The sequence below is a fragment of the Nematolebias whitei genome, chromosome 7 (genome assembly GCF_014905685.2).
Source record: "Nematolebias whitei isolate Nwh7 chromosome 7, NemWhi1, whole genome shotgun sequence".
Classification (NCBI taxonomy): Eukaryota; Metazoa; Chordata; class Actinopteri; order Cyprinodontiformes; family Rivulidae; genus Nematolebias; species Nematolebias whitei.
This window is the reverse complement of record NC_056504.1, coordinates 6,519,723-6,532,320: the sequence shown is the minus strand read 5'-3', so window position 1 is coordinate 6,532,320 and position 12,598 is coordinate 6,519,723. Positions and strand designations below refer to the sequence as shown.

At 41.6% G+C, this 12,598-nt stretch overlaps 1 protein-coding gene across 1 annotated transcript; it reads right to left on the bottom strand.

The window, feature by feature from the left end:
- Positions 1-7,828: 7,828 nt before the first annotated feature.
- On the bottom strand, positions 7,829-9,655 carry LOC119412206 (histo-blood group ABO system transferase-like). Its single transcript, XM_037679184.1, has 3 exons — positions 9,622-9,655; positions 9,098-9,160; positions 7,829-8,787 (listed from the first exon to the last, which is right to left on the bottom strand). Exons 1-3 carry the CDS (start codon positions 9,653-9,655, stop codon positions 7,829-7,831), a joined length of 1,056 nt encoding a protein of 351 aa, XP_037535112.1.
- Between the last annotated feature and the right edge of the window lie 2,943 nt (positions 9,656-12,598).

The window sequence follows — 12,598 nt, the reverse complement described above, 5'->3', positions numbered from 1 at the left end:
GTGACAGAACAGGTTTTGTTGCAGGGTCTGGAGTTTCATTAAGTTGCAAACATACACATTAAAAACCTCCAACCGCTGAACAAACATGTAATGTACGTTTATGCCATGCTAAGAATGGTTCTAGGGTTGACAAACACATTTGGGGGGGAAATACACGGATATTTTAAATAGAAGTGTCTAAATGTGATCATGGTCCTCATAGATTATAATTTGATTTCTTAGCAATGTTGGGTTTTTTTTTTGACAGGAGGCTAGAAATCTTTCCAATAATTAGCTGTAACTGATAGTTTTACGACGAGAAATGAAAGGATTAATAACGGTGTCATGGTAGCACATATAAATCTGTCATTTGATACAAAGTGAATGACTTTGGGTATCCAAAAATTCTCAGTCGGGTCATATGGACAGTTTATTTTTTATAGAAACGATTTGCCCTCTATCCAGAGGGCTTCATTAGTCTAAGGAGTTCCAGTAAACTGTTTTCCCACCAAGCAATAAACTCCTTAAGTGGACCAACCAGTTTGCTGGAGCTAAGAATGTTTCTGGGAGCCGTCCTCCTCTGACTGATGAAGCCCTCCAGATAGAGGGCGAAACGATTCTATAAAAAAGAAATTATCCAGATGACCCGACTGAGAATTTTTGGATTTGGTACCTGGATGATTGAGCATGAACGTTGTTGCCTTGAACCACTTTGGCTGTGGCTGCCTGCCTGGGAAGAGTCGACGAGGGAAAGGACGGCCCCCAGAAACCATCTTAGCTCCAGCAAACTGGTTGGTCCACTTAAGGAGTTTACTGCTTGGTGGGGAAACAGTTTACTGGAACTCCTCTGACTGATGAAGCCCTCCGGATAGAGGGCGAAACGATTCTATAAAAAATAAACTGTCCAGATGACCCGACTGAGAAGTTTTGGATTTGGTACCTGGATGATTGAGCATGAACTTTGTTGACTTTGGGTATGTTTTTATTGCTTCTTCAAAGTAAAAAAAAAAAAAAAAAAAAAAAAACTAGTAATCCACTGCATAATAGTGTACAGTATAGAACAAAGTTAGTTCAGGTCCTCTTGATGGTTTCTTCTTTGTTGAAACGTTTCGTCCTTCATCCAAAGGATTTCTTCAGTCCGAGAAGCCACAACAAACTCATTCCTATAGTTTACTCACATAGTGGGCAAACCAGTTTTATGGTGATAAGGTGGTTTCTGGAGTCCGACCTCTCCCCCGTCGACTCTTCTGAGGCAGCCATGCCAAAGTAATTCAAAACATCAACGATAATGAAATCCAGGTAAAAAGAAATCTAACAAAGTTGTGGTAAGTCAGTCCCGCTGGACAGTTTCTTTTTTTGTTGAAATGTTTCATCCTTCAAAAATAACTTCACTGCTTCATCAGGGGATATAGCAGACTCCAGAAACCATCTTGCCACCATCAAACTGGTGGGTCCACTATGTGAGTAAGCCACTTATGGGACTGAGTTCATTGTGGCTGCTTGGACTGATGAAGTCCTTAGGATGAAGGACAAAATGTTTCTCCAAAAAAAGAATCCGTCCAGATGACCTGACTGAACCTTGCTGGATTTTTTACCTGGATTATTGAGCATGAACTTTGATGTACAGTATTTCACTTGTTATATGCAAATGGTGTCCCTATTGAGTTAGTCGATTCCTACAAATATTTGGGTATCTTGGTTGATTCGCATCTCTCTTTTAAGCTCCACGTGGAAAACTTGGTAAAGAAACTGAAAGTTAAACTGGGTTTCTTTTTCAGAAACAGATCCTGTCTAACTCTGAATGCTAGAAAACACCTTGTTTCTGTGACTTTCCTTCCCTCCATTGATTACAGTGACATTATTTACATGAACGCTCCTACAAGAACCCTGCAGATGTTGGATGTTGTCTATCACGGTGCACTAAGATTCATAAATGGCTGTAACTACCGTACCCATCATTGCACCCAGTATTCACTGGTTCCATGTCACTGTGTGAGTGCAGCTACAGCGTGCGCTCTCAGGACATTATTACCTGCAGTGTTCCCTCAGTGAAGACTGAACTAGGCAAAAGGGCCTTCTCCTACTCCGCTCCTGTTTCCTGGAATATCTTACAAAAAAGACCTGAAGCTCTCGACCTTGACCTCTCTAAGTGACTTCAAACATCTGCTAAGTTCATGGCAAAAACCACTGCAGACTTGTTCCTGTTTTTAGTTTTCTACATCGCCTTACATCCTAGCTGTTTTTTTTTTTTGTTACCAGTACATTTTTTTTTCAATACCATTTCATTTTTTTCACTTGTTCTTCTCAATTTGATTGCATCCTTTATGATCATCTATTGTTGTCCACTGTTGTCATCACTCTTTGTTAAAATCAGGCCTCTCTTGTAAATGAGTCCCTGAGGTTCAATAGGATTAACCTGTATAAATAAAGGTTGAATGAATGAATGAATGAATGAATGAATGAATGAATGAATGAATGAATGAAACCGTCTAGCCTATAGTGAAGATTTAAACAGTCCTATAAAAAAAGCAAAGCTGTGCATAGTTTAGTAATTGAAGTCAAATTTAATGCAGATTGTGGTCAAATTGCAGCAACTTTCAAATTTTATATTTCAGTCATTCAGGTGTGGAGATCCACCTTTTATTTTTTTAAACCTGCTTTTACTTTCCTGTTTGAGGGAGTCCAGTTGTGTGGTCGCTACTAGTTGTCATTTTTTGTATTGAATGAGCCTTCATCGTCTTCTTCTTCTTCTTCCCCATCTCCATTCCATCAATGGCCAGATCAGTTTGCTGTTTTCAGACAGCACATGCCCTCCACTGGCCTTTTGAGTCTTTTTTTCACTAAGCATCTAAGTAATAACAACAATATGTAATCTTTATTTATTTCATATTAAAGAGATTTTACACTGGAATGCTTTAACTTGTGGTGCATGCAAAATATGTCCAATAAATTCACAGCAAACTATTACAGTACCTAATTTCTGGGAGATGTTTTATCAGTTTGAGGACATATTTTGCACTCACAGGAGCCTGCTGAGCATTTCTGTCCAAGCTTGAATAGTTCAAGAGGGAGACTTTATGTGCGTTTGCTAATAAGGAGTCTCGAGAAGCTCAGGATTATCTGAAGTTCATCTCCTGCTTCGCTCCACGTGGCGGTCTGGCCCTGAGGACAGATTCTGTTGGCAATGAGAAAAAAACCATCTGCTCTTATTTAACCCTCCCATAAAACGTAGCACACGAGCAGGAGAGAGCGACGTGTGAATGTGGGAGCGTGTTTGTGTTTTGTGGGAGAGAAGGAGTCAGACAACAACTGTAACAACCAGAATCATGCCTTTTTAATTTACCTCTACTGCTTAAATGAACCAGTCAGTAGGTTTTCATTGAATATTCAGTGTAGCACATAGAGATGGTGAAGCTTAGACATTTTGAAAACCCTGCTGGATCTATTTTCACTCACCTGCTCTTTAAAGACTTTGAAACAGCAGCTCTCCCAGTTAATGATTGACCATTATGGGGGAAGTGTGCACTTACTGTGTGTCTTATCGCTCTTGACCACAAAGCGACTGGAACAGGATCTCTGAGGCTGACAATAATGGAGAGGACAGTGCTTTGTTTAAAGAGACAGGTCAATTTCTTTTTGTCTGTAGAGGGGGAGATAGCAAGCATGCAAAGGCGCTGTTGATTCAAATGACTCTTTAATTCAGCACAGATTATGCAGTTTGCTTTTACGTGATTGTACACTCCTATTTCTAGCTCACAAAACAGAAAATGAAATGAAAATTAGTCATCCTTTTTGTAGCATTTGTTTAGTCTTGTTTTTTTTCTTTATCTGCTTTCCTGTCATAAGACCACTTGAAAATGTTTTTAATTACAAATTTATTGCTAAATGGAGGGAAAAAAAAACAAAAAATTACATTTTGTGACCATAAATAAGTACAAAATTATGTTAATCAGGCCTAAAACAGATTTTGTGGCTCTATGTAATTCACAAAGGGAGACATGCTCCTCAAACTGTGCAGCACTGCCACAAAATGTCATCTCTTGGCAATGATGCAGTTTGTCCATATTTTTCTTTTAATTCAAAATTTAGAGGAAATCTTTGTGTAAATAACTACCAGGGAGGGAGTGGTGCTGCAGAGGTTGGAGAAGGTGGGCCTGTGATCGGAAGATTGCCGGTTCAACTCCCAGTACTGACAACATAAAAATGTGGGTGGTACAGGTGAAGCACCCACACCTGCCTCCACCCTCATTTTCACCACTCTGGGCCCTTGAGCAAAGCCCTTAACCCCCACCATCTGCTCCCTAGATAACAGCTCTCTGCTCCACACAGAGGGCTGTGGTAGCTCGGTGGTCTTTGGTTGTGTCAGGAATGGGCATTCGGTGTAAAAATAATTGGCAAGTCTTCTTGTGACTTAGTTCACTGTGGCGACCCCTAAAAACAAAGGAAAGTCAAAAGAAGAAGTGTAAATAGCTACCAGGGCTAGAAGCATTTAAGGCTCAAAGACCAGTACTGTTTGGGACTAGGCCTGTCTCGATAAACAATAAATCAATTAATCACATGATGAATATTATCAACTTCATTTTCATTTATCGGTTTTATCATTCCTTTGTGTCTCTTTCTGCTGAAGACACTGGATGACAAAAAGCTTAACTCTGGTGCTCTTCCCTGAGCCCTCCCTTTCTCTTTTCTTTTTAAAATCTGTTTTAACCGTCCAAAATCACGTTTTTGGATCGTTAAAAGAAGCTAAGCTGAGAAGTAAGCTACGAGCTAAGCTAACAGGTCGACCTTGGGAATAAACCTCCATCTTGTCAAGCTCCAAAATTCACGGTCGAAACCCGTGCCTTTGTGTGAAAAGTTGTTTTTCTCTGCAAAAAGAAGCTGAGAACTTGTTTACTGATAGAGACACGCTGCTCAGCTACCTATCATTTGGTTCAAACTGTCTTATACTGCCATCAAGTGGTCAAAAAAGATACCACACTCCAAACAAATCAACGTTTCTTTAATTTTCTTCTAAAATTTGTCAATAGTTAAATTTCAAACAATATTATTGTTTATCACAATAATTTCTGAGACAATCACACAGCAAAATTTGTTATCGTGACCGGCCTACGTGTATTTGGGACACACATTTAGCATGAAATATTTCTCCTGAGAGAAACTGATCAAGAAGAGCAATCTGTTGCATTAAAAAAAGAGGGCTGCCATGTGAGGTAAAGTTTCATCCTCTCTTCCAGTGATATATCAGAAATTGTTGCAGCAAATAAATTGTCAATAAAGGAAGCATATAAACGCTAGTTTCTGCGGTTTTACTATCAGAGTACCAAAACTCTTATGACAGAGGATCATAGCAGATAGGTCATCTGGACAGTTTCTTGGACTTCACCAGTCTGAGGAGCCACAACAAACTATAGACTACACTACAAGACTAGGCTATGGATTCCACAGAGGAGTTGACAGAAGAGGGAGCGGGCCCCAGAAACCATCTTATCACCAGCAAACTGGTTGGTCCACTATGTGAGTGTGCTGCTTGTGGGACTGAGTTTGTTGTGGCTCCTCGGAGTGATGAAGTTCTTTGGATGCAAGACGTAACATCTCAACAAAAAAGAAATTGTCCAGATGATCTGACTTATGCGATGTGCTGCTGTTCGGCGTATTGCTTTTTTATATTACTAGTGCTTAGCGTATTTTTAGTTATTGTTTTTCTTAGTTCATATCTTAAATCTTATTACTGTTTTTCTTTCAGGACTGTGTGTTGAGCCCCCTCCTGTTCACTCTGCTAACGTATGGCTACGTACCGACCCACCCAGGCTGTCATATTGTAAAGTTTGCAGATGATACAGCAGAGGTGGTGGGATGCATCAGAAACAATGATGAGTCCAGCTCCAGGCAGGAGGTGGAACACCTGGAGAGTTGGTGCAAAGAGAATAACCTTCACATCAATGTGAAGAAGACGAAGGAGATGATTGTGGACTTCAGAAGGAACAAACACACCTACCCCCCAAACATAGGAGGATCTGTGGTAGAAGTGGTCTCCAGTTACAAGTACTTGGGCGTGCACGTGAATGATAACCTCAACTGGAGCAACAACACCATGTCTGATCAAGAAAGTTCATCAGAGACTCTACTTCCTCAGACGGCTGAGATGAGCTGGACTGGGAAGCTCAGTCCTCACCTCCTTCTACAGGTGTGCAGTGGAGAGCATCCTGTGCTCGAGCATCAACGTGTGGCATGGAGGCTGCACAGCTGCAGAAAGAAAAGCTCTGCAGAGAGTGGTGAAGGCTGCACAGAAGATGTTGGAGTCAGTCTCCCCACCATCACAGACATCTGCACCTCCAGATGCAGGAAGAGGGACACCTGCATCATGGAGGACCCCACTCACCCAGCACACACACTTTTTGCTCCACCCCCCTCTGGCAGAAGGCTGAGGACAGCTTCTACCCTGAGGCTGTTAAACTCCTGAATCCCTAAACAGGAAAAATCACTGTGAAAATTACTGTGAAAAACAAACAAACTGTGAAAGTCACTGTAATGTCACTTGATTGTTGATACGTGCTGCAGACTATCCATGATGCTGATCTCGTGCTGCTGATTATTTCATGTTGCTGTGTTAATTACTCCTCCTCATCTGCTCATATGGACTCATGTTTGTGCTGCTGTTGTCTTGGCACATTGTTTTTGTACCATTAGTGCTTAGTGTATTCTTAGTCTTGTGTATTCTCAGTTTTAGTGAATGTAGTAAATGGTAAATGGACTGTACTTATATAGCACCTTTCGATCTTATTTCAGGATACTCATAGCTCTTTACACTACAATCTGTGTCCTCATTTTCCCATCCACACAGCACTCTACTAGATCTCTACAAAGCTAATGGAACAAATCATTGTAAAGAGACTAATCAGAGCTTTATCACATTCAAACACTGATGGGACACACATCGGAGGCGATGAGGGGTTCAGATCTTACTAATATTTTTCTTTACAATTTGTATTTTTGTTGGATGTAACTGGGACCCTGTGAAGTCAATTTCGTTCCACCACATGTACCACATGGTGCATACGACAATTAAAGAAGCTTGAATCTTTGAACCTTGAACTTAACTCTATTGGATTTTTACCTGGATTATTGAGCATGAACTTTCATAGCAGACAGTTTCATATCCAGAGGCTAACAGTGAGCAACAAGAACCCCTTGGTCCAGGATAAGAAAATTCATCCTACTTTTTTTTTTTTTTTTAAGTAAAAATAAATTGATGCAAGGCTCCAGAATAAAGTGAAAATGACATTAATTGATTTAGAAATGTTGCCCATGAGTCTGTCCTGTTGCAGTTCATCGTTACAGTTTTAAGGAGTGTTTCTGTAATTCACCCGTAATGACCGGGAGTTCATTGTTGTAAAACATATTTCCCATTCTCTGTCACTTTGGCCTCGACTTTCTCATATTTAGATTGTGCATCAAGGGCAGCTGTAATCTCATGCATAAAGACAACAAATTGCTCACACCTGCTGAACCTAATGGATGTGATTTATTTCATCGTATCATCATCTAGCTGTTTTTGGTTACTTTTTCGGCCATCTTATTTGTAAAAAAAAAAAATCTGTATGCCTTTTTATAACTGTCTATTGTTGTCGCTGTTGTCCATTGTTGTCATCATTCTTTGTTGAAATCAGGTCTCTCTTGTAAATGAGTCCTCGGGGCTCAGTGGGATTTACCTGTAGAAATAAAGGTTGAATCATCTGTGCTGTCTGCAGCAGATGGAGGATGCAAGCGATGTGCAACAGTCAAAACTAAAATGAAGCGCTGCGTATTTTTAGTAAATCAGGGCCTTTATTTGAAAATGTTTTCCAGTAATTCAACATTTCTGCTGTTCTTTCTTCTCCATGTCAAACACCTCACATTGCCTTCCAAAAGAGACAAGCCTTTTATTAGGCACACAAACAGTCAGGGGTGAATCCCACCAGCTGTACTCTGGTGACAACACGCAGGTCGGTCTGTGGTCAACCAAGTAGCGGTTCAAGTAGCTTTCCTCAAGGCCTCTGGCTGTTACTCTGTTTGCCTGGTCCTGAAGAAGAAGCAGAGCACAGCCACGAGTGAGTCTGCTCATCTCAGGCGCCGACCCGCCGTAAAACTCTGAGGTGTAATAGTAGTCCCCTTCATCCTCCTCTATGCAAGCTGCTGAAACTTCTTGATCCTCATAAGGAAACATGTTCTGCGACATGCCATAAACTTCTGGGTGCAAGGTAGCCACTAGGTCTCCGAGGATTTCCTCCCCCACTGGGCCCACAAACTCCTGGTCCACATCAGCGCAGAAGATGTACTCGACCTCTTTACCAATCAAATCCTGGATGGCATCAGAGAACAGCCCCATCCGACGATAAGCCAACCTTTCCCACCCAGGCAGTTCTGCAACCAGGAGCACTTTCATCTGCCTCCCAGGTCCCAGCTCAAACGATGGATCCAGAGTACGAGGATTGTCAGTGAGAATAAAATATGTGACCATTTGATTTGGAAGAAAATAGATTTCAGCCGAGGAGAGGAAAGGTCGGACGAACCGGGCGTAAGTTCCCACCACAAGGATCAGCAGACCAACGGAGACTCCTTGTTCTGAGAATTTGATTCTTTGAAACGCTGACTTTTGGCTGTCGCCCCACACTATAGGAGCTCCCCATGGTGTCTCATTGGGATTTTGTGCTTTTGCTGCCTTGATCACCGTCATGTCTTCCAGTATTTTTCCTTCTTCCATTCTTGAAGCACGATTAATTGGAGGAGCTGCCTTCAGACTGACAGAAACTTTATGTCCATTGAAGAAGTCTAAGATAAAAAAAAAAATTCATTTTCAGCACAACCAAATATTTAAAAAAGTAAAACTATTTTGACACTTTTATATAAACGCTAAATGCTTTAGTCTTTTCGGTTTATGTAAAGGAATACACAGGTATTTTTAGCAATTTGTGGCACCTGAGACAAGACAAAAAAGACGGTCATAAATTGGACAATCACAACTTTTGTTAGAACACCACCCAGCTGAGGTCACTTTGAAGTTGGCGGCATTGGCTCGTTTTAGTATGCACATGCATTGTCCCAATACAGAGAGTTTGAACGTCTCGTTTTGTACACTTACAGATGATAAGAGACAGGAGAAAGCAGCACAGGAGGAGCTGTACCCTGGTCATTCTGACTGTACCTGTTAGAAAGGACAAGCACACAGGTGCACTCATCAATCCCTGCTTCTCTGTAAAGGTGTTGCACTTTGACAATACTTTACCTCCAAACTGCTGCTTTACAAACTAGATAATGCGACTAGATTTTAGAGACAAGATAGAAAATACACAACTTCAGAAATATTTCCTGTTGAAAGGATAACAGTTCAAATTTTCACTTGTAATTGACTGTAAACATCTTGCAACGTTAAAAAATGTGGATGCATCCGTATAGCATGGAGGCCTTTTCTGATTAGGAGAAAGAAAACAGAAGAGAAGAAATAAATGAATAAAGCTATATCATCTGCCACAATTTTAGCATTAGATTGTTAGCTTTCCTAGTGTTTACACTTCATAATACACCGAGCATCAAAATGTGAAATGCAATGGAAAAACTAGAGACCGAAGCAGAAGAGGAGGAGCAGAGAGCATGAAGACTACTAACCTGTAGGTGTCCTGCAGAGCAGGAAAAGTGCCATGTTGTGGATAAACTCAGAGCTGTTTCCAGACACACTATTGGTCACTGTTTGTGCTGCTTCCTGTGTGTGTTTCTTGGTAGTTCACCCAGTTTTTACCTAGAAGTGTGCCGTCAAAGTCACGGTTTTCAGCCATAAGTTTTTCAAGCTTGCCTGCTCTCTCCTCTTGTTGCTTTTAGACTCTTTTCCACTCCCTTTGCTTCATATAGCTTGTTTCTAAGCCCCCCCCCCCCCCCCACCACCACCACCACACACACACACACACATTCCCTCTGAGGATCCAGCAGCATTTGTCTTTTGGAGCACAACCAAAGCAGCCAGATGTGAAAGAGAGCGGTTGAGGAGATGAAAAGATTGTAATGCAACCAGAGAAGGAAAAGAAGAGTGATAGAAAACAGACAATGAAAAAGATAAAGGGATTGACAATCCGTGTCCCTTCTTATGTTAGAATAAACTTTAGGAATATTGTGCAACATGTACTCTCAAATATTTGTGTTTTTCCACACTTTCATTTCAGAAAATTCTACTTTTTGTTAAAAGTTTAAGCAGATTTTGAAAAGGTCACTTTTCCACAGTTTTTAAAGCAGATTTTGGCCCTTGTGTTGGAGCTGTTCTGTCCACAAGGTGGGGGTATTAAACAAGTCTCCAAGGCTCTTGGACATATAATGCTGCTTTTCCATTGTGCAGTCTCATCAAGTCTTGCTTTGACATACTCAGGTCTACACAGTCCAGTGGTTTATGATATAACTCGAATGCTGCAAACACAACACAGCAACAGCCAAATAAGAGAAATAAAGTCACAAAACATTCACCATCCTCTTTCATGGTTTCCAAGAATGCAGTGGTCAAGTCGAAGCCCCCTTCCCGCCCCCAGTCATAGCCTGTAAAATGAGTCCATTTTGGTCCAGATCCATCTGAATTCTGTTGTCAGCCAACAATCCTGAAACTGTCTGCACCTTCTCATAGAACAATGGTGCTGCTTTACATGTTGCCATTTTAATGGCTTTCTATAATTTCAATAAAATAAATAATAAAAAGCGCTGTGATGGACTTGCGACCTGTCCAGAGTGTCCCCCGCCTCTCACACAGTGATAGCTGGACATTGACACCAGTGACCTCCGCGACCCAAAAAGGAAGAAGTGGGTAAAGATAATGGATGGATGGATGGATATGTTAAAATATATAAAGTGACAAAGAACCTCAGTGTGTCTTCCCTCTCTGTAAAATTCTAATACTGTTCTTTCTTTCCTCCACCATACAACAAGTTTAGGATTCCCGTGTTCCTTCTGCAGGTCCTGTGAGTGATTCTGGTTTAGACCATGGGTCCTCGTCGGACCGTTGATTGCCACACGGTGATAATCAGCTGACAACTATATTGGGTTTTTATTTAAGTGAATTATCCCAGAGTTAATGGTAAACCTTGAACTTACCCGTTTCCTCGCAGCATCTTTGTCGTTATCTGTCAGACCATAACCTTGTCCTCTCCTGAGTAAATCTCAGGTGAGAATCCTCCTCCAAGCCATGCAAGAAACAAAGGTTATCTTCAATTTAGCCAAACTCAGTGCAATTTATACCACCCAAAAATTATAAGCAGTGAAGATCTTTAAGTTCTGAAACAGCCTGATATTACTCAGTTGAACTTTGGTGTCACCTTGTTGAAAGTTAAAATGCAAGTAGTAAGTGTCATAAACTGAATTGTAATGTACAGCTAAAAAACCTTAGCCAGTCAGTAAAGCAAATTATCATCTTGCATCAGTGAGGTCTCTGCAAGAATTGCTGGCAACAAAAGGTGCAAAACTAGGAAATATATACTGTACTAAATCTAACAGTCACCAGTACGCATACCGCAAGAATCGATCAACAGAGGATGCCATCTCCTCTGTGGTCCACACTGCTCTCACCCACCTGGAGCAGAAGGACTCCTACGTCCGTATGCTCTTTGTGGACTTCACGTCTGCCTTCAACACTATGATCCCCCAAACCCTGATGGACAAACTACTCACACTAGGACTAAGCCCCTCCATTTGCAACTGGGTACTAGACTTCTTAACGAACAGACCTCAGTCTGTGAGAATCTACAACTTCTCCTCCACCATAACCCTCAGCACTGGCTCCCCTCAGGGTTGTGTGTTGAGCCCCCTCCTGTTTACTCTGCTCACGTATGACTGCGCACCTATCCATCCAGGCTGTCTCATTACAAAGTTTGTAGATGATACAGCAGGGGTGGGATACATCACATAAAACGAGTCCAGCTACAGGCAAGAGGTGGAACACCTGGAGAGCTGGTGCAGGAAGAACAACCTTCACATCAATGTGAAGAAGATGAAGGAGATGGTTGTGGATTTCAGAAGGTGAAAACACACCTACCCACCCCTGAACATAAGAGGATCTGTAGTGGAAGTGGTATTAAGTTACAGGTGCACCTGAATGACAACCTCAGCTGGAGCAACAACACCACCAGCCTGATGAAGAAAGCTCATCAGAGACTCTACTTCCTCAGGCGGCTGAGACGAGCTGGTCTGGAAGCTCAGTCCTCACCTCCTTCTACAGGTGTGCAGTGGAGAGCATCCTGTGCTCCAGCATCAACGTGTGGCATGGAGGCTGCACAGCTGCAGAAAGAAAAGCTTTGCAGAGAGTGGTGAAGGCTGCACAGAAGATGTTGGAGTCAGTCTCCACACCATCACAGACATCTACACCTCCAGATGCAGGATGCATTTCCACTGTCGCCTTCATGCTTGCTCAAGATGAGACTTCTGTGACGGAGTGAAACTGAAATCAGTCTGCTCTTTAGATAAATAGGTTTATCTTGTTATTTTTATATATGAATGTTTCTGTTCAGTGCCCTGAGATGACTTCTGTTGTGACTTGGCGCTATATGAATAATTGAATTGAACTGAATATTTGGCTTATGGTTCTGACAAATGGGCATACACAAACAAAGACATG

Excerpts from the sequence above, each read along its gene's own strand:
- LOC119412206 (XM_037679184.1), bottom strand. The coding sequence starts at position 9,655 with ATGGCACTTTTCCTGCTCTGCAGGACACCTACAG. Across the intron at positions 9,161-9,621 it reads GCTCTGCAGGACACCTACAG|GTACAGTCAGAATGACCAGG; the intron begins GTTAGTAGTCTT and ends CCTTTCTAACAG. Across the intron at positions 8,788-9,097 it reads TCTCCTGTCTCTTATCATCT|ACTTCTTCAATGGACATAAA; the intron begins GTAAGTGTACAA and ends TTTTTATCTTAG.